The 21,266-nt window shown below is 45.2% G+C and overlaps 3 protein-coding genes across 6 annotated transcripts; all 3 read right to left on the reverse strand.

The window, feature by feature from the left end:
* Positions 1–261: 261 nt before the first annotated feature.
* dusp28 (dual specificity phosphatase 28) lies at positions 262–1,694 on the reverse strand (the record flags this gene model as incomplete). The annotated part of the gene is made up of 2 exons (XM_084547384.1): positions 1,306–1,694; positions 262–387 (listed from the first exon to the last, which is right to left on the reverse strand). Exons 1-2 carry the CDS (start codon positions 1,648–1,650, stop codon positions 262–264), a joined length of 471 nt encoding a protein of 156 aa, XP_084403510.1. The 5' UTR covers positions 1,651–1,694.
* Positions 1,695–4,277: 2,583 nt separating this feature from the next.
* Positions 4,278–13,448, reverse strand: LOC311489723 (uncharacterized protein). Of its 4 annotated transcripts, none has more exons than XM_084546940.1 (4): positions 13,192–13,448; positions 11,345–11,506; positions 8,371–8,532; positions 4,278–6,407 (listed from the first exon to the last, which is right to left on the reverse strand). In XM_084546940.1, the coding sequence occupies exons 1-4, from the start codon at positions 13,361–13,363 to the stop codon at positions 5,197–5,199; spliced, it is 1,707 nt and encodes a 568-aa protein (XP_084403066.1). In that variant the 5' UTR covers positions 13,364–13,448; the 3' UTR covers positions 4,278–5,196. The 4 variants fall into 4 exon arrangements, with proteins under 4 accessions (XP_084403066.1, XP_084403068.1, XP_084403067.1 ...); XM_084546942.1 differs by lacking the exons at positions 4,278–6,407; positions 8,371–8,532 and adding exons at positions 10,052–10,270; positions 10,414–11,241; XM_084546941.1 differs by lacking the exons at positions 4,278–6,407; positions 8,371–8,532 and adding an exon at positions 10,052–11,241.
* A 1,235-nt stretch (positions 13,449–14,683) lies between these two features.
* Positions 14,684–21,185, reverse strand: LOC311489415 (uncharacterized protein). Its single transcript, XM_084546486.1, has 2 exons — positions 20,915–21,185; positions 14,684–18,635 (listed from the first exon to the last, which is right to left on the reverse strand). Exons 1-2 carry the CDS (start codon positions 21,084–21,086, stop codon positions 16,981–16,983), a joined length of 1,827 nt encoding a protein of 608 aa, XP_084402612.1. The 5' UTR covers positions 21,087–21,185; the 3' UTR covers positions 14,684–16,980.
* Positions 21,186–21,266: the final 81 nt, after the last annotated feature.

A 21,266-nucleotide genomic window follows, 5' to 3' on the forward strand; every position in this document is an offset into this window, starting at 1 on the left:
TCGGCCCCAGGAGCCTCTAGAAACACATCTGATTGGTGTAAATGATTTGGACCTACTACTTCTCTTCTACCTGATTTGTTTTTGTGAAGTTCTGCTGATAAAACTGCAGCTTCCCTTTCGGGTGTCGAATCTAAATCCGTCCCGTCAGCAGGCGAGTCTTTTCAACAAACAGAAACTTGACTTTCATTAAGACTTTTAACATTTACACGGGGACACGGTCAAACCCAGGTGAAGCGGTGGAGGAGGACACAAGCTGCCCGTTCAGTTTTTGCCTCTGGACGAAGACAACGACCGTCCCCGTCGTGTCTTCAGCTCGTCCTCGTACCTCTTCAGCTGGGACATGAAGCCGGGGTTGGGATCGATCACATGACGAGCCGTCTTCACTTTCTGAGACGACACACAGACCACAGTTAATCAGTTTGATTTTTGTTTTTAGGAAATGGATCCAATACGTTTATCTGCTTCTTATCAGCACAGTAGGTGATGAAGCTGCTTTACTGGATATGATTAGACCTTATCTACTATTTAAACTGTGTGTGTATGGAAACAAACCCAGCATCACATTAAGCCCCTCCCCCAAAGATCTGATTGGTCCACAGATCTTTGCAGGAGTAGAATCAGTTCCTAAGGGAGAGACTCCTGATCAACTTTCCAACAAAGCTAAATAAACGCAGCATTCACAGCTGGTCTGCATCTAAAACAAGCTGCTCATTAACAGGAGCTGAGGTCTGTAACATATAAACGCTGCATATCAAGTATATAAATGACACTGTTGTTCTCAAATCAATAAAATTAAAGAAAGCGTTCAGGGAGAATGTGCTGAATCTGTTGTATCCGTGGTCTGTTCTGTCGGCGCGCTGCGAGGGCACCTTGGACGATAAACGCTTTCGTTTCAGAAAATGAAACGCTGCTGCAGCTCGAACACGATCTGTCCGGTCTGTGACCTTAGGAGCAGCAGCGCGATCTGCACAGCGAGGCTAAACGCAGGACGTCAAACACGACTCTGTCCAGAAGCAGGAAGCTCTGCAGGACAAAGGTTTGCAGCGTCTACTTGGGACACCAGGTCCAACTCTGTCTCCTGACAATGGCCCAAAAAAGGGAGGAGGTTGGGGCTGATGGTGGGTTAGACTCTGTCATGTCATCCATCATTACACAGTGGTTCACATTTAGATTCCAGAAACATCAAAAGCTCTTTAGTGAGGATTTAGGAAGATGTTAGTTTTGGTTAAATGTACGTAAACATGTTGTCATTAATCAGCTGACATATTAGCTGGCACCAGTGTGTCTGGTTGAAGACGTCCTCACCTGTAAGGCCTCGGCCAGCGTCAGCTTGCGGTGCTTCATCAGGTACGCGATGCAGACGGTGGCCGAGCGGCTGCGTCCGTTCTTGCAGTACACGACGCTGCGCCCGCCGCGGTCGGCCTCCTTCTGGATGGCGTCGGCGCAGCGGTCGAAGTAGCTGTACAGGTCCTCGTTGGGGTCGTCGTAGACGGGGACCTGAAGCTTGGTGATGGCGCTGGAGGGGAACGGCTGCTGCTTGGTCACGTTGATGCAGAGCGTCACCGCCTCCTGCTGGATGAGCTCCTCGCTGCAGGCGGAGCGGGCGTTGCTTATGAACAGAGCGCTGGTGACTTTGCACAGCTGCAGCATCCTCTTCGCCGGTTGGAGGACGGCCTCCTTACACCGTCCCTGGGACTCACAGGTAGGACAGCTACCTGGTGGGAAAGAGAAGGACGAGAAGACGTCCCTAATCATTTACAGAAAGACATTACGAACATGGTTGAAGGGAGGGGTTGTGAGTAACAGCGCAGGTTACAGATAGAGTCACATGCTTCACCCATCCATCCACCCTGACCTCCTCCCTGACAGGTTTTACCACATCATGCTCACTTTCAATCAGCAACTAGCCTTAATGTCCGTCTGGGACACACTGATCTCACTAAAGAGCCACTTCCATCAGCACCAAGCTGCCTCCTCCGTCCCGCTGCAGGGAGAAGGTTGAGGAGGTCACTTATCCCTCAGGACACACGGCTGTACACCTCCTCCCGTCAGGACTGTGACGGTGTCTTTTTTGATCTCACTTCAGCTCTGTGTTCTCTCTTCATCCAGCTTCAATTTAATCTTATTTATAAAACGTCAGGAACAATCCAAACTGTCCCGAGAGAAAGAACCCAGAGCAGATCTATCTATCAATCAATCAGACACAGTACAAAAGTAAAATGAAACGTTCCTCCCAGACTGTGACACTGAGACCAAGCCAGACCAACACAGTCCAAAAAGTCCAAAAACACCAGAAGACGGAACCAAACATACAGAACAATGAGACAGACAGTTCAGTGTGATAATCCCTGATAGTAAATGAGGTGAAGAATAGACTAGAACGTAAACACAGGACCTTAGAGCAGCAGATTAACGTGCTAACAACGATCAGACATTTAGATTTTGTTTGTTTTAGGCTTTTGAATACCACATGATAAAATGTCAGAACAGAAAAGTCAATATTTGTATCTGTCACCATTTAACTAATCAACAGATTAAATTTTAAAAAAGTGTAGAATGAGGTTTAAACACAAACTAAAGCTGGAGACATCAGACTTTACTTTACTTGCTGTGTTGCCTGCTCTTGTCCACTGTTAGACACTAAAACTCATTTCCAGTCTGTCAGTGAACGCCTCACACACACCGAACACCAAGGACACTCACATTCAGCAGCCAGCTGGTCCTCAGGCTCCTGCAGATGAGGTCTGTCTGAGGGGGGGCTGTTTTAGAGGAAGGTGGTCTCTGCTCGGTCCTGCAGATGGAGGACGGAGGGCTCAGTCTGATCCGGTCTGTTCAGGCCTCCTCGTGACCCCCAACTGCCCTGATCAACACTCCACAACGCTGCTATATTTACTGCTGCTGGCAGCTGCTCCGCTCTGGGTCCTAATGCTGCTCAAATTCAGCACTGACAGCCAAAGAGAAAGGGGCTCGCAGAAAACCGTGAGGCCAGGCTGCAGTTACGGCAATTAAATTAGAATCCATTCACCTGTCTTGTCACTGTGATCAGGTACAGGGCCGATGAAATACCTTACGCTAGCCGTAGAGACAGTATCATTTACAGAAAGTGCAGGTATGAAGGAACATATATGGAATATGAATATGTTTTATACTTTACATTTGCACACTTTTCATGTTCTCTCAGTCAGCGTCATTAGGACGTCAACCAGATGGTTTCAATGAACAGGTGTCTCCTGTCAAGTGGGAAAATGTGGGAAAGGTTTTGTCTTAATGTGACATCATCTGTTGAGTTGTGCAGAGTTGGGGTTGGTCCGCTGTTCTCGATTAGACTGTCAAGAACCAGACAACTAATTAAAGAGAAACAACCATCATTACTTTAAGGTTCCATCCAACCATGGAGGTTCTGGTTCCTCCTGGTCCTCTTTAATCTGTGGAGGTTCTGGTTCTGGTTCCTCCTGGTCCTCTTTCACCTGTGGAAGTTCTGGTTCCTCCTGGTCCTCTTCCATCAGTGGAGGTTCTGGTTCCTCCTGTTCCTCTTTCATCCGTGGAGGTTCTGGTTCCTCCTGGTCCTCTTTCACCTGTGGACGTTCTGGTTCCTCCTGGTCCTCTTCCATCAGTGGAGGTTCTGGTTCCTCCTGTTCCTCTTTCATCCGTGGAGGTTCTGGTTCCTCCTGGTCCTCTTTCACCTGTTTAAGTTCTGGTTCCTCCTGGTGCTCTTCCATCAGTGGAGGTTCTGGTTCCTCCTGGTCCTCTTCCATCAGTGGAGGTTCTGGTTCCTCCTGTTCCTCTTTCATCCGTGGAGGTTCTGGTTCCTCCTGGTCCTCTTTCACCTGTGGAAGTTCTGGTTCCTCCTGGTCCTCTTCCATCAGTGGAGGTTCTGGTTCCTCCTGTTCCTCTTTCATCCGTGGAGGTTCTGGTTCCTCCTGGTCCTCTTTCACCTGTTTAAGTTCTGGTTCCTCCTGGTGCTCTTCCATCAGTGGAGGTTCTGGTTCCTCCTGGTCCTCTTCCATCAGTGGAGGTTCTGGTTCCTCCTGTTCCTCTTTCATCCGTGGAGGTTCTGGTTCCTCCTGGTCCTCTTTCACCTGTGGAGGTTCTGGTTCCTCCTGGTCCTCTTTCACCAGTGGAGGTTCTGGTTCCTCCTGGTCCTCTTTCACCCTTGGAGGTTCTGGTTTCTCCTGTTCCTCTTTCATCCGTGGAGGTTCTGGTTCCTCCTGGCCCTCTTCCATCAGTGTGGCTCTTGTATCCTGCCTATAACAGCATACAAGTGGAATTTAAGATAATACTTTATTGTCTGTTACACAAGGTTACAGAAAATTGTCTTTGACAAGGCTCCAGTCACAAGAAAAACATTCACACAGACATATGCAAACAGGACATGGGGTGTTGAGGTATCAGCTGACTGTGGTGTTCATTTTATGCTGTTCAGTATGACTATTGCAGAGGGGATGAAGGATTTCTTGTAGATGTTTTTACGGGCCAGTGGTACAAAGTGTACAAACGTCATCTTGTCAGCACAGGGCCTTCTTGCTCTCTCTCTGAATTGAAGCTTTCCAACTGACTTTCAATGGACAGTGCAGTGCTTATAAAGCTGATGGACGTAGACAGTGCCTACAGGACGAGGTGCCGATGCCGTCAGATGTTTTCTCTTTCATATTTAGGAATCTCCTCTGACATGTTAACCCCATATTGTTGTCTTAACTCTGCCGTCTGCAGCCCCCATTCATTCTTTAATCCGTTCCAGTGTCACATCTATTCAAATAAAGTTTAGGGGCACACAGAAACCAAAACGATGGAACATTTTCTCTACATGCTTTTCGCGTCATTAATCAGTGGTTTTTGGATGTACTCCTGTTTTGGATCATTTAAATGAAGATTCATTTGAACTGAACACAGACACATTTTAATTAATGGTTATGCAGAATTTAATAAAATACATATCTAGCTAGTAAAATCAAAGTTGGCACATGGCCTTCACTACAGAACAATGACCTTTGAAGACATTTAAATACAATCAGCAGCAAAACTAGACACTGGAGAATAGGTGAAAATATAAAATGACGAATCCTATGGCATTCACGAAATAAAAGAAAAATCAAAGGAAGGAAGACATTGTTCAACACAGTAATGGTGCAGGAGTTGATTTTCTAAAGTCACTCACTGAGCACATTGTTGTGAACTTCAAACCTCATTGGAAAATAGTCAAACACGGTGTATTTTTACGTGAGAGGCCAAATAGGCTCTCCTTCTGAAACATTTCCCACATGTTTTACAGCTGTGCAGTGTCTCATCGGTGTGTAATTTCATGTGGGACGTCAGACTGTCCTTCCTTTTGAAACTTTTACTGCATGCTTTGCAAGAATGCGGCTTCTCGTCCGTGTGAGAGAAGCTGTGTCTCCTCAGCGCTGATGAACAAATAAATCTATTCCCACACGTTGTGCAGCTGTATGGTCTCTCGCCCGTGTGGATTCTCCTGTGGGCCACAAGGTTTTTCTTTGAACATAAAGCCTTCCCACAGGTTTCACAGGAATGCACTGGCTTGTCCGAGTGAACTCTCATGTGTGAAGACAAAAGACCAGGTCTGGAGAAACGTTTCCCACACTTTTTACAGGAATGAAGCCTCTCATTTGTGTGAATTCTCATGTGGGCTGACAAGTTAAACCTTCGACTCAACCCTTTCCCACAAATCTTGCATAAATACGGCTTCTCACAAGTGTGGCAACGGTAATGTCTCTTCAAATCTGACTTGAACCTGAAGGTTTTTCCACAGACGTCACATGTTACAGGCTTTTTAACTGTGTTAGTCTCACTCTGACTCTCTGTCATGGGAGAGTTGTCCACGTTGTTCCTGTGTCTTGTGTCTCTGTGACGTCTCTTCTTTGGATTCAGCTCTGCATCATTTCTAGTTGATCCTGAGTCTACATGTTTGCTTCCTTCCTGATCTGAGCTCTCAGCTACAGGAGAGATGTTAGAGAGGAGCTGGTCACTGTTTGGTTCTGGTTCACTGAGCTCAGTCTCCTCATCAGTAGGAGAATCAGTCTCCTGGTTGAGTACCATCTGCTCCTCCTGTTCCTCCTTCATCTGTGGAGGTTCTGGTTCCTCATGTTCCTCTTTCATCCGTGGAGGTTCTGGTTCCTCCTGGTCCTCTTCCATCAGTGGAGGTTCTTGTTCATCCCTGTCCTCTTGAATCTGTGGAGGTTCTGGTTCTGGTTCCTCATGTTCCTCTTTCACCTGTGGAGGTTCTGGTTCCTGCTGTTCCTCTTTCACCTGTGGAGGTTCTGGTTCCTCCTGTTCCTCTTGAATCTGCGGAGGTTCTGGTTCCTGCTGGTCCAGACTAGAGCTCCTCTCCTGATTAAGAAGCTGCTGGTCCCTGAGAACCTCCTCCTCTGTCCAGACATATTGCTGTGGGAGGTCTGGAGGGACAAAGAGACACAACATAAATGTTACTAATGTGATGACAGGAAAAACAGACGTTAGTAAATATAGCATATTGTAAATATTCTAGTTTGAACCATTGTCAGGGCTCTAGACAACGAGCCCATTGGTCATTAAGGTCAGGACTTTGACTTGGCCGTTCCTAAACATTCATCTTGTTCTTCTTTAACTAAACTAACAGACCATAGAGGGACAGTGGAGCTCATTGTCCAACAGACTGATCCAGCTCCACTCCCACAGTGAACGCTACAGGACGTCATTCATCCTCTACTCCATCCAGCTGGACAACAACAACATAACTCCATGTTATTCATGTTAATGGACACTACTGCACCGTACCACCACTGCTATGTATATAATATATATTCTTCCGTCTCTATTTCTTGTCCATTTGTTCATATGCTAATTCTGTACATTTTTGCTTAGACTATTTTTATTTCATTTTACTTAATCTTTCTTTTACTTGTGTTTTTTTTTTTATGTGCGACTAAGCTACTGTGACCAAGCAGTTTCCCTTGTGGATCAGTAAAGTTTATCTAAGTCTTTCACGCTCCTACAAGATGACTGTCAATCATCATGATGTCACATCCTGTTTTTATAACGTCAAATAACTACATTTTTCAGAAAAAAACATGACACTTGAACATTCATTCGCATTACATTAACCACCTAAAACGACAGAAACCAGCACCACCACGTGTACTTTACTGTTCTGGTTTGGCCCAAGTCCCGCCCACTAACATGGAGGGGGGTGGAGCTTATGACCTACACTGGAGCAAGCCACCAGAGGGGGAGAGTTGTCATGGAGTCCACTTTCACTACAGTCTACGGGCAGCGCTTGAGGAAACATTCAAAGGTCTTGATATTTTCCAGACTGCCTGACCTTTAGGTCTTAGAGGAACGATGGACGTCGTTTCTCTTTACAGAACTCTGTGATTCTTGACGGATCAGATCAGAACAACAGTGAAACAGAGAAGTGAGGACCAACCCGACTGATGGGAGTCAAACACATTAGGAGGGATGAAGCTGATGTGTCTACTCTGAAGAATCTAAAATGTCAAACACACACGTTTTTTGTTTAATACACAATTTCACGCACCCTTTCATTGTTTTGGTGTCTCCAGTGTTAATCTACAAAGTAGAAACTGATTTTTAATGCTAATGTTCACATCATGTCTCTAAACTGTTATCAGTCTTGTAGCTGAGTGTCTTTCCATTCATTGGGTAGTTCATTCAGACCACAGGTCGTCAACAGGGGGTCCTGCGGGGGGGGGGGGGGTCGCAAAAGTTTTGGTTGACTAGACTTTTTTTTTTGTCCCCCCACACAATTTAAATGTCTTTAAATCCACATGGGGGGTCCCCACTCCACCTCTCCATGGGTACCCTGGACAACGCCAGCCACCCTCTGCACACGACCATCAGCAGCCAGAGAAGCACCTTCAGTTAGAGGCTGCTCCTCCCGAGGTGCAGGACAAACAGACTGAGGAACTCCTTTGTCCCCCGTCCCATCAAACTGTTCAACCACCACTCACTTGGGGGAGGAGGACAATAAAGAAAGGGACTGAATGACTTTTTAATTAACCTGCAACAGTAAAGTGCAATAACAATGTACCTGGTATTTCTCTATTTATGCAACAACCATGTACGTACAGTCACAATATTTATTTTATTACTATTATTCTAGTTTATCTGGGGTTTCCAGGTGATATCCAGCAGTCTGTGCTCACTACAGTACACACTCAGGATGAAGTAATAACATGTTATGAATGTGAAGTAGTGGTTAGCCACTTAGCATGTTAGCCTGTCTGTGTGTCCGTGTGGTCTTTGTTAGCTCCCAGCTTCACCCCGTCTCTAAGCTGAGTGTCTTTCCTCTGTGTCTTCTCCATACTGTGTGTTTCCATTCATTAGTTACTTCAGCTAGACCATTCTAGTTCTACTCACCTGTTCTGTGTAACTTTATCTCGGGTTTCCAGGCGATATCCAGCAGTCTGCGCTGACGATCGATCTCTTCCTCGTACTGGACGACAGTTCTTTCAACGACTCTGAATATTTCTTCAGCAGCAGCAGTTAGTCGCTCGATGATCAACTCTCTCAAACTCTCAGCTGAAGACATTGTTACTTCAACAGCTCTAATATTTATCTGGACACGACGACACGACACAACCGTCTTCCAGCTCAGTCCACAGACACGGTCCAGCTAGCTGCTAGCTACTAGCCGCTATTTACCCGGAGGACACGGGCGGCGCCATCTTGAACGTTCGGAGCAGGAGTCTGCGCAGTACGGTCCGAGAGCGGAACCACGTGGAGCCGCGTTATCGATGCCCCGCCCACAACTCCTCCAGACTGACTCCTGTTTTTTTAATTTAATGTCGGATTCTACTCTGTATTTAACTTATTTATTTATTTGTTTTCACAGGATCGCGTTAAGAAGCGGTTGGCATGGCAACTGGTCGTCGCCATTGTGTCGCATCCTGTTTCTACAGCGTCAAAAATAACTAAAACGAATCTTATATAAATTATACCTGGACATTCATCAACATTATATTAACTACTTAAAATGACAGAAACCGTCCTTGAAAAAAAAAAATAATAATAATAATAATAATAAAGCTTATGAGCTATACTGCAGCCAGCCACCAGGGGGAGCTCTACTTGCTTTGGCTTCACTTCAGAGCAGTGGTTCCCAAACTTTTTGTGCTGGGACCCCCTTTGGTAAATAAGAAGAAAACCTGTGCATCTCATCGCCCCTATCCCGTCCTGAGCCCACAAAAATACTCTCGTCATATCCCGATCACGTGACTGCCCCGCAAAATCCAGAGAGAAAGACTCCCGAATCCTGTCCCGCTCCCTATGTTGTTGTCTAAAGTTGGGCGAACTCACCACATTGCAGCGTAATTTTTTAATTTAATGCAATGGCTCTGCAACCCCCCCCCCCCCCCCCCCCCCCCCCCCAGGTTGCGTGCCCCCCACTTTGGGAACCACTGCTGTAGAGGATCTGATCCATTGTCCATGTTTATTCAGTCTGTTGCTACTAGTTAAAAACTTGTTTACTTCCACAAAGTGTCAGACTGAAATCATGGGCTGTAAAATAGTAAAAAATAATTACACAGCTATGTTCCTGTAAATCACGGTTAATGTGAATTACCTCATTGAAAACAACCAGTATGGTTGGTGTTTATCAGTCAACATCTACATCTGAGTGGCTGTATGATACACAGTTTATTTAAGAAGTAGTTCAGCATTTTATTCTTCAGTAAAGTTTCTCATTATCTTATTCACTCTCTTGGTTTGTGTCACCTCTGGAAGTCTGGGACTAGAAAATGTTGGTGAAATGACAAAACTACTCGTGTTTTTTTATCATTTGGTTGAGAATGTGACATTAAAACACACAACGCTCTGGTTTGGGGACTTTAGACTTTGTGCTCAGATCAAAAACTAAAGGAGGAGTTTAATCTGGAGATTTAATTTTACTGATTTCAGTGATCTGGGTGTTATTCATCAGCTTCTTCATGAACATCAAGTCAATACAATACTGAGAAACGCTGCAGTCATACAAAATACATACGAGTCACCACAGGTCCACTACACAGGTTACCTGCCTTAGAATAAAAACACAATCTGACACTGGTAAGAAAATAGTTTATTAAATCAAGCTCTCAGTGTTACACAAGATCGTTGAGGCACAGTCTGAAGGCACTTTAATCTGGTTCCAACCTGAATAACTTCATACTTGTGTATTCAGTTTTTGGTGGTCAGCACTGATGATAGACTGGAGGCCTGTCCATGGTTGACCCCGCCTCTCACCTGACGACAGCTGGGATAGGCTCCACCCCCCATGACCCTTCACAGGACAAGTCATTACAGAAAATGAACGAATGTTTCAGTGTGACATCTTCTTACGTGTGTGAGTCCTCATGTGACTCGTCAAATGAGTATTACGACCAAAACTTTTCCCGCACACCTTACACAGGTACGGCCTCTCACCTGTGTGAATCATCATGTGAGCAGTCAAATGGCTACCTTGACTGAAACTTCTCCCACATGTCTTGCAGCAGTACGGCCTCTCACCTGAGTGGATCTTCGCGTGCTTTCTAATCGACGACAAGTCCGAATATCTTTTCCCGCACAGTTTACAAAGGTACGGCTTCTCGCCCGTGTGCGTCCTCATGTGGACGCTCAGGTGACTTCTCCAGCGGAAACCCTTCTCACAAACGTGACAGTAATGCAGGTGCTCACCTGTGTGAATGGTCATGTGGACTGACAAGTTATCGGTCCTTCTGAAACTCTTCCCGCACGTCTTGCAACAATACGGTTTCTCCCCGGTGTGAGATCTGCGATGAACCTTCATGTTGAAGTTACTCTTAAAGGTTTTCCCACAGACGTCACATGTTACAGACATATTACCTGCGTCAGTATCACTCTGACTCTCTGACATGGGAGAGTTGTCTACATTGTTCCTGTGTCTTGTGTCTCTGTGACGTCTCTTCTTTGGATTCAGCTCTACATTTCTAGTTTTGCTTCCTTCCTGATCTGAGTCCTCAGCTACAGGAGAGATGTTAGAGAGGAGCTGGTCACTGTTTGGTTCTGGTTCACTGAGCTCAGTCTCCTCATCAGTAGGAGAATCAGTCTCCTGGTTGAGTACCATCTGCTCCTCCTGTTCCTCCTTTATCTGTAGAGGTTCTGGTTCCTCTGGTTCCTCTTTAATCTGTGGAGGTTCTGGTTCCTCCTGGTCCAGACTAGAGTTCCTCTCCTGGTTACAGAGCTGCTGGTCAACTAGAAGCTCCTCCTTACAGGTATAATGTTGTGGCAGGTCTGGAGAGACAAAAGAAAGTGACTGCATTACAACAGCAGTTACATTTTAATATAAGAGGAATTATTCTGCCTTCTACATCTAGACCGTTCTAGTTCTACTCACCTGTTCTGTGTAACTTTATCTCGGGTTTCCAGGTGATATCCAGCAGTCTGCGCTGACGATCGATCTCTTCCTCGTACTGGACGACAGTTCTTTCAAAGAGTCTGAATATTTCTTCAGCAGCAGCAGTTAGTCGCTCGATGATCAACTCTCTCAAACTCTCAGCTGTGTGCACGTGGAAAATTCAAGAGAAACATCGAGAGAAGAACGGAAAAAGGACAGATGAGAGACAAAGCATTGACGTATTTGTTTGCTAAATAAATAAGTTCTTTACTAGAGCTAGTGTTCTCTTGGCTCCAGCCACTGTGGACTGGACTGAGTGTTACTGGCACATATGGTTGCCTGTAACACTGACGCTGCAACAGTCACATCCATCTATCTATTCTGATGTTCTATTCTTTTATAAATGTCATATTCTTTCTTAGAGCAGCGCTGCCACTGATGAGTTCCAGTCAGCTGATTGATTCATACCTGAAACATGAAAACCTGTAAAGTACACACTCAGGGTAAAGTAACAACATGTTATGAATGTGAAGTAGTGGTTAGCTACTTAGCATGTTAGCAGAGCTGCCAACTCTCACGCTTTCGCCGTGTGACACACGGTTTTGCCTGTTTTCACACGCACTCACGCCACACATCCAATTTCTCACGCAAAAAAAAAAATCCGATCTTGGTCCGAGACTCTTCCGTTCCTTTTCAAACTCCACGACGGTAGATGGCGCTGATGAGCGCCCCTGAACCTTTGCGCTGCGCTACACCTGCAGTGCACCCCTTTACTATCTATGCCTGCACCCCGAAGTAGACAGAAGAAGAGATACAGAGACCAACAAGACAGCAGGAGAAACCAGAAACTACTCTGAGAAGTCTGAAAAAGAAGAGAATCTGAGCTGAGACTAGGCCAGTATAACCATGCACACAGATCATAGACAAGGACTTTACCCAGCTTCTGATCTGCATCTGATACTGATTATGCCTCATTTTAGCTATTTTTTAATGCATCCATCTGTTTTATTGCTTGAAAAAGTTGTACTGTTTAAGCACTTTATTTGTTGCACTTTATTTGTCTCTGATGGACCATGTGGTGGGAGACTTTGAATGAAGAATAATGTCCCTCCCTAACTAATGTTGTGTCGTTTTTGGCTGAACATAAATCATTAAGTGCTCTTAAGAATACAATTATTCACAACATAGGTTAGGTTTTAGTTAAGAATTAGTTTAATACCATTTTTATCAAAATATCAATCAACCTACCGAGGTCAAATCTTAAACACTGATCTATGAATAAGACTTTATTGTCATTTAGTTTTCTGGTTGAATGTTCAGCTCAAGTCTACAGACTAAGACCTACAAGTCATGATGCCGAACATGAATCAGAATAAGTTCAGGTATTGCACATCTTTAGCAGACCGCCCAAAAAAGCACTAGAATGCTGGAAACCACATCTACTTAATCCAGAATCTCCTGGGGGTGGACCTTCAGCTAAGTCTGCTTCACAGAATGTAACCAATATTGTCCATCTTCAGTGGGCTGCCCCTATCAACAGCTTTGGACCTCCCCACAAACCACCAGAATGCAGGGTACAACATGGGTACAACATCAAATTCATTCCAATTATCTTATATCTGAGCCACCAATCTGTGTGACTGCGTGCACGGCATCATTTTGGTCACCCACGACAAAATCTCACTCCAAGGTTTTTGAGAAGTTGGCAGGTCTGTGTGTCCGTGTGGTCTTTGTTAGCTCCCAGCTTCACCCCGTCTCTAAGCTGAGTGTCTTTCCTCTGTGTCTTCTCCATACTGTGTGTTTCCATTCATTAGTTACTTCATTTAGACCATTCTAGTTCTACTCACCTATTCTGTGTAACTTTATCTCGGGTTTCCAGGTGATATCCAGCAGTCTGCGCTGACGATCGATCTCTTCCTCGTACTGGACGACAGTTCTTTCAACGACTCTGAATATTTCTTCAGCAGCAGCAGTTAGTCGCTCGATGATCAACTCTCTCAAACTCTCAGCTGAAGACATTGTTACTTCAACAGCTCTAATATTTATCTGGACACGACGACACGACACAACCGTCTTCCAGCTCAGTCCACAGACACGGTCCAGGTAGCTGGACACGGCTGTTGGCGAAAAACTTATTTACTTCCGCATTGTGTCACACTGAAAAGTTCCGGCAGCGGAAGTGACGGACTACAAACAAGCGACACTGATTGGTCACGGTAGCTCAATTTCACATAATAAATAAATAAATAATAAATAAACACTATTAAACACCACTAGTAAAAGAAAAACAGGTGTAGGGTGTAACAATTAAATTAAATTAATTATTAATTCTACTTCTGTAAACACTTGTTCACCCAAGGAAAAGAGGCAAAAGAAGCGATGATTTGATTGTCATTTAGTCTATGTCATGAATTTGAAAATAACGATTTTATTCAACACGGTGTTTTGTAAATATTTCTTTTTAAACACTAAAAGACTTTTCAACACGGTTTATTTATGACGTAATCTGTAACCTGAGCCTCCAGTCTCTGCTGCAGCAGGTCTACCGCTCTCATCCAAGTGAGGGAGGCGACATCAGCTAACGTTGATATAGTCAACACACATATACGAGGTCTATGACAAGCAAAAACTATTTGTCTCCACATGTCTTGTCCCGTCAACCTCTCACATAGTTAAAGATGCGTTAGCTCTGTCCTGCAAGTAGATGGAAACAACTGGAAGTCGCCCTAAAGACGAACAGCACACACAGATAGATGGGAGTTAAACTCAGGACCAGTCAGGCTGATTTTAGCTTGAAAATTCATATGGGTTGAGTAAAGTTTGTCAAATCTAATGTCTCAAAGTGAAGCTACAGTCAAGAATGACAGTCAACATGGTTTGAAATCTCTCTACAGCGTTCTTCTGTTCAGTCTGAGGTGAAGATGACCACGTGTTACCTGTGGAAATAGAAGAGACTGTTCTGTTAAATCAGGCAGACTGAGGCTTGGACACGTCGATGACCCTGGAGGAGATGAAAAACCAAACCTGAAACAAAGACGCTTCATCCAAGTGGCTTCTTCTGTTCTAAAAGACCTCAAGATCGTTGAGGACTGAAGAAACGTCTTCAAGAAACCCAACAAGTCGTTGTCCTCATTTCAGCTTCTTTTTTTTTCTTTTAAGATATTCAGGGTTATGTGTCATATAGTGCCACAGTGAGAGAACCATCTGATTGTGAAAACAGCTGTTGTCACGGTGCAGAGCTGTATATGAAGACCTGAACTGTCCTGTCCTGCTGAAGACAGGAAGAGGAAGAAGAAGAAGAAGAAGACACATTTCTGTTCCAAATGAAAAGACAAAGAGCACTTTATAAATAAAAGTTTTATTCACCTCCCATCCCTACACCACAACATCCCACATATAATAAAACATCATACAAACCACACAAGTCTTTAGTGTCTTATAAACGAGATTTTAAATCAACTGTCCCAGATGTAAACACCTCTATAATACCTGAGGAAACATTCATGTCTGTCTGTAATGACCTGAGTTATATTGACATTTGGAAATGAACTCACAGCGTCCCAGTCACTGCTCTACAGGGTCTAGATTCTAAATCTCAAGGCAGCCAGTGTGAACAACGTAAACATTAAGGACGTCCCGATCGGTATCTGGGCTCATCCAGGCACTTTTAAAATGATCGGATCGTTATCGGGCTTCAGCCAAGCCTGATAACGTGAAGTCATTTGTTTTAGTTCTGCCATAAACCAGTACCACGTCCATGTAGCGTCAAAGTCTTCTTCTTTTGGTTTAATGTTGGTTGGCAAGTGTCAAAGCTGCTAAAAATCAAAGAAGAAGAAGAAGAAGAAGAAGAAGAAGAAGAAGAGATGGGAGTTTATGGCAGCGTTGGATGACCAGAACATTTCTGGAGTAGAGAACACAAGGTACCAGCTACCCTCTCCACACTACATTAACTTTGACTGAAAGATTTATTGGACTGAATCCAGTCCACTCTAGGAGAAGACAAGGAAGACAAGGACAGACTTTAGGAAGCTACAGGAGACCAACTCTAGGAGAAGACAAGGAAGACAGGGACAGACTTTAGGAAGCTACAGGAGACCAACTCTAGGAGAAGACAAGGAAGACAAGGACAGACTTTAGGAAGACACAGGAGACCAACTCTAGGAGAAGACAAGGAAGACAAGGACAGACTTTAGGAAGCTACAGGAGACCAACTCTAGTAGAAGACAAGGAAGACAAGGACAGACTTTAGGAAGCTACAGGAGACCAACTCTAGGAGAAGACAAGGAAGACAAGGACAGACTTTAGGAAGCTACAGGAGACCAACTCTAGGAGAAGACAAGGAAGACAAGGACAGACTTTAGGAAGCTACAGGAGACCAACTCTAGGAGAAGACAAGGAAGACAAGGACAGACTTTAGGAAGACACAGGATTTTGACGTTCCAGTAAGGAAGTCAGGAAACTCCTCTCTGAGATCACATCTGACATCAGTTTACAGTCTGAACATCGGTGCCCAGAAGTTTCCCCCCCGTTCACACCTGGTTACAGGAGTCCCTGGACATTAATGTGTCGTTAGAGAACCATTCACTGAGGAACAGAAGCATCTGTTACTTTAACAGTCATGAGTTTCTGGTGGGCGACACCCACAGATGTTCCTGATAAGACCTCAAATCCAGAACCCCTCCTAGTCCAGTTCTCCTTGATTTCTGTTTTGTTTTGTGACGATACCAGGACCTGGACGGCTGAGAAGCTTCACAGACACGTCTCACAGTACCTGAGAGTTTGCTGCCGACCTGTGAACAACCAATCAGATTCAACGCTGCAATCTTTCTGAGATTTGACAAAAAATAAATAAATAAAGCAGAAGCACTGAAGCACTGTCCGTCACAACAGCTTAGTCTTTGACTGCAAGGTCCCACACATTTCACTGAGATCACCTGCCACCTGGCGGCTTTCAGCTTCCCTCGAGTCTACGCTCATGTGCAGGACAGTGATCAGTGACTGTTCATCTGTTCATGGGACAAATAAAAACGTAGCATGATTCAAGTTTGTGTATTTATCCCTGATACTGCAGATGGTTTCTGGGAGATTTGTGGCATCTACACGGTTTTTCATTTTGCTCCCATCATCTCCGTCGTGGTGGTTCATGGTAGAACAAATAATTCATCTAAAATCCACTGGAGAAAGTCCCAGTACAGAATATATGATTCATATCTAGAGACTAAAGAAAATACGATAAATGATTATTAGTGTACGATACCTTCACCTCCCACGTCCTGAAGAAAGCTCACAGCATCCTCAGGGACTCATCCCACCACCACCACCACCTCTATGACCTGTCGCCCTCTATGAGGCGCTACCGATCAATAACAATACGCACCACCAGATTTAGAAACACCTTCTAACCCCAAGCCATCACCGTCCTGAACGATGAAATCACATTCATACATTCACATGAGCAGCTCTTTACTACGGACACTAATGTTAAAACCAGAGCGCTCATGTTTGAGCTCAGTGTGTGATCCATGAATCCACGGCGACGTCACCTTTCAGACCCCGGTGCGTTCCAGCTCGGCTCTCGTAGCGTGACCTTTGATCATTTTCACGACAACGCGGCGGCGGCGGTGATGAAAACGCCGTCAATAAAAACACTGCTGGTGTTTTTTCATGTGCTCCAACATTTTATCCCTCCGTGCGAAGCATCTCCCACACTTCTCACAGGAATGCGGCTTCTCGTCCGTGTGCGTTGTCAGGTGCTTTTTCAGCACCGATAGGGAAATGAAGCGTTTCCCGCAGGTCTGGCAGGGGTACGGCCTCTCGCCCGTGTGGCCTCTCACGTGGAGAATCAAACAATGGTTCGTCGCGAAGCTCTTCCCGCACGTTTCGCAGGAGAACGGCTTCTCGCCCGTGTGAATCCTCATGTGGACTTTAAAGTGGTTAACCCAACCGAACTTCTTCCCACACAATTCGCAGGAGTACAGCTGCTCACCTGTGTGAGTCCTCATATGATTCAACAGTTTATCGGTCCTCGCGAAGCTCTCCCCACACGTTTTACAAGAGTACGGCTTCTCGCCCGTGTGACCCCTCATGTGCACCGTCAGTTTGTCCTGCACCGTGAATCCTTTCCCACATACTTCACAAGAGTACGGCTTCTCTGTCGCGTGAAGTCTCATGTGGACCAAGAGACAGTAGTTCCTGCTGAACTTCCTCCCGCATGTCTCGCACGTGAACGGCTTCTCGTCTGTGTGGCTCCTCATGTGGACGGTCAAGCTGTGGCTGCGACTGAAGGTTTTCCCACACGTTTTGCAGACGTGCTGCTTCTTGCTTTTGTGGCTCCTCGAGTGTAGACTCAACTGGGTCTTATTCTCAAAGGTTTTCTCACAAATGTTACACTTTAAAACTGTTTCAGACGCGTGAGATCTTGCGTGATATTCCAGTGCCGATATGCGTTTATATTTTTTCCCACACACTGTGCAGACATTTGGTTTCTCCCCGTTGTGGCTTTTGGAATGCACCTTCTTTTGGTGCTTATTCTTGAAGGTTTCTCCACAGACGCCACAGTCTACAGACTTCTTACCTGTGTTAGTCTCACTCTGACTCTCTGACATGGGAGAGATGTCTACATTGTTCCTGTGTCTTGTGTCTCTGTGATGTCTCTTCTTTGGATTCAGCTCTACATTTCTAGTTGATCCTGAGTCTACATGTTTGCTTCCTTCCTGATCTGAGTCCTCAGCTACAGGAGAGTTGTTAGAGAGGAGCTGGTCACTGTCTGGTTCTGGTTCACTGAGCTCAGTTTCCTCATCAGTAGGAGTCTCCATCAAGGAATCAGTCTCCTGGTTCACTACAAGATGTTCTACCTGCTGACTGATGCAGAGTTCCTCCTGTTCCTCTTGAATCTGTGTAGACTCTGGTTCCTCCTGGTCCTCCTCCATCTGTAGAGGTTCTGGTTCCTCCTGTTCCTCTTTCAGCTCTGGTGGTTCTGGTTCCTCCTGTTCCTCTTTCAGCTCTGGTGGTTCTGGTTCCTCCTGTTCCTCTTTCATCTGTGGAGGTTCTGGTTCCTCCTGTTCCTCTTTCATCTGTGGAGGTTCTGGTTCCTCCTGTTCCTCTTTCATCTGTGGAGGTTCTGGTTCCTCCTGTTCCTCTTTCATCTGTGAAGGTTCTGGTTCCTCCTGTTCCTCTTTCATCTGTGGAGGTTCTGGTTCCTCCTGGTCCAGACTAGAGCTCCTCTCCTGATTAAGAAGCTGCTGGTCAGTGAGAACCTCCTCCTCCTTCCAGACATATTGCTGTGGGAGGTCTGGAGGGACAAAGAGACACAACATAAATGTTACTAATGTGATGACAGGAAAAACAGACGTTAGTAAATATAGTATATTGTAAATATTCTAGTTTGAACCATTGTCAGGGCTCTAGACAACGAGCCCATTGGTCATTAAGGTCAGGACTTTGACTTGGCCGTTCCTAAACATTCATCTTGTTCTTCTTTAACCGTTCTTTTGTAGAACCACTTGTGTTCTTGGTTCTCGTTGTCTTGCTGCATGACCCAGTTTCTCTTCACATTCAGCTCATGGACAGATGTCCTGACATTTTCTTTTAGAGTTCACTGGTAGAATTCAGAATTCATTGGTCCATCAATGAGGACAAGCCGTCCTGGTCCAGATGCAGCAGAACAGGCCCAAACCAGGACATTAGCACCCCCATGTTTGATGGAGGGATGAGGTACTGATGCTGGAATTAGTTGCAATTAGCAGAGAAGAACTCTTGAACATAGGGCTATCCAGTGCCGGGCAACGAGCTGGAGCACTCGTCAAGCTGCGGCAGCGGGGACTACGCACCGCTCTCCCGTCCATACACCTGGGGAACGTCCGTTCTCTGGCTAACAAAATGGATGAATTGCTCCTTCTCCTAACCAAGAACTCAGACTTTCATCATTCAGCCGCCCTGTGCTTCACTGAAACCTGGCTCAGTGAACACATCCCGGACAGCGCACTACGGCTGCCGGGCTTCTAGACTGTTCCGTGCGGACCGCTGCATGGAACTGTCTGGAAGTCAAAGGGAGGAGGAACGTGTTTCTACATTAACGAAGGTTGGTGTACAGATGTCACAGTGTCAAAGAAGACATGCAGCCCTCACTTGGACTCTTTCTTCATAAACTGTAGATTTTATTCACCGCGGGAGTTCACCTCGTTTGTGCTGGTCGGTGTGTACATTCCACCGCAGGCGTGCGTAACGGAGGCGTTACATCACCTCGCCGACCAGATTACAGACGTGGAGAAAACACACCCGGACTCTCTGCTAATCATTCTGGGGGATTTGAACAGAGCAAATCTCAAACTTGAAATGCCTAAATATAGACAGCACGTGACGTGTCCCACCAGGGACATGAACACTTTAGACCACTGCTACACCACAATAAAGGACGCATATCGCTCTGTCCCCCGCGCTGCTTTGGGACTTTCTGACCACTGCCTGGTCCACCTCATCCCATTTTACAGGCAGAAGCTGGCTGAGGACCTCAGTGACTTCTACTCCAGGTGCGAAAGGACTTTCACTTCCCCCACCATCTCTCTCACAGAAGGACGAGACAGTTTCTTCCCCCGGGCTGTCGCTGTGTTGAACTCTGAGCAGTCAACAAATAACTCTGCACTAACTGTATATAGTCACTGTACGAATGGTTTGGTGTATATATCTGCTCTTATTCTGTATTTTATGTGTATAGATTGAGATTTAGTTTATTTTATCTTATTTTTATTTAACTTTGTGTGTTTCTGTACAACAGAGTAAAGCTACTGGAGTCAGATTCCCTGTATGTGCACATACTTGGTCATTAAAGCTGATTCTGGTTCTGATGCTGGAATGATGCAGTGTTGGTTCATCTCATTTAAACCAAACTATTCTACTTTGGTCTCATCTGTCCACTAAACATTGTCCCAACAGTCTTCTGTCTTGTCCACATGATGTTTAGAGATGTCCTTCTTGGAGAGCAGTGTCTCTGTCTTTGCCACAAACTGAAGGAACTGGACGACACCTGAGTCTCATTATACTGACGAACAGATCATTTGGCCTTGAGGCCAACCTGTTATCCTACTCTGATATGTAATATTGGCTGAACACATAAACACAAGCATCATATCTCTGTCTCATGTGTCTGACTGCGTCTCTTCGTCTGCTCTCATGAAATCTGCAATGATACGATATGATACGATACACCAACGAGAGCAGAACAAACCATTCAGAGAGTAGCTGCATATGTTTAGGTGGCGCTGAGTCAGTGTCAGTGTAGCAGCAGCTCAGACAGATTAAAGATTATAAAATAAACCAGCAGGTAAAACTAAATGGAAGTCAACAACAACAACAAGAGACACGTTAGGACAAGATGACCAGAGACAGAGCTACAAGTCTTTTCCAGTGTGGTCCAGGACAAAGACTGAGGACGTCTACGAGTCTGAGAAGTGATTTAAAACATATTAAAGTGTTAGTTAGCATGCTAGCTGCTAGCCCAGCTACAGCTCATGTTTCTAAACTGTGGGACATTAAAGGATCTCATCTCATTTAGACCATTCTAGTTCTACTCACCTATTCTGTGTAACTTTATCTCGGGTTTCCAGGTGATATCCAGCAGTCTGCGCTGACGATCGATCTCTTCCTCGTACTGGACGACAGTTCTTTCAACGACTCTGAATATTTCTTCAGCAGCAGCAGTTAGTCGCTCGATGATCAACTCTCTCAAACTCTCAGCTGAAGACATTGTTACTTCAACAGCTCTAATATTTATCTGGACACGACGACACGACACAACCGTCTTCCAGCTCAGTCCTCACCTCAGTGGAGGCGACTACTACCTGTGGACGTGTTACTGTTAGAGAATAACTTTAGTTTACTTCCGCAAAGTGTCACACTGAAAAGTTCCGGTAGCGGAAGTAAACAC

This window comes from Chelon labrosus, assembly GCF_963514085.1.
Source record: "Chelon labrosus genome assembly, chromosome: 6".
Classification (NCBI taxonomy): domain Eukaryota; kingdom Metazoa; phylum Chordata; class Actinopteri; order Mugiliformes; family Mugilidae; genus Chelon; species Chelon labrosus.

Coding starts and splice junctions, on each gene's coding strand:
- LOC311489723 (XM_084546940.1), bottom strand. CDS start 13,363: ATGTCTTCAGCTGAGAGTTTGAGAGAGTTGATCATCGAGCGACTAACT. Junction 11,507..13,191: donor GATAAAGTTACACAGAATAG/GTGAGTAGAACT, acceptor ACGTGCACACAG/CTGAGAGTTTGAGAGAGTTG. Junction 6,408..8,370: donor GATAAAGTTACACAGAACAG/GTGAGTAGAACT, acceptor TTGTCCCTCCAG/ACCTCCCACAGCAATATGTC.
- LOC311489415 (XM_084546486.1), bottom strand. CDS start 21,086: ATGTCTTCAGCTGAGAGTTTGAGAGAGTTGATCATCGAGCGACTAACT. Junction 18,636..20,914: donor GATAAAGTTACACAGAATAG/GTGAGTAGAACT, acceptor TTGTCCCTCCAG/ACCTCCCACAGCAATATGTC.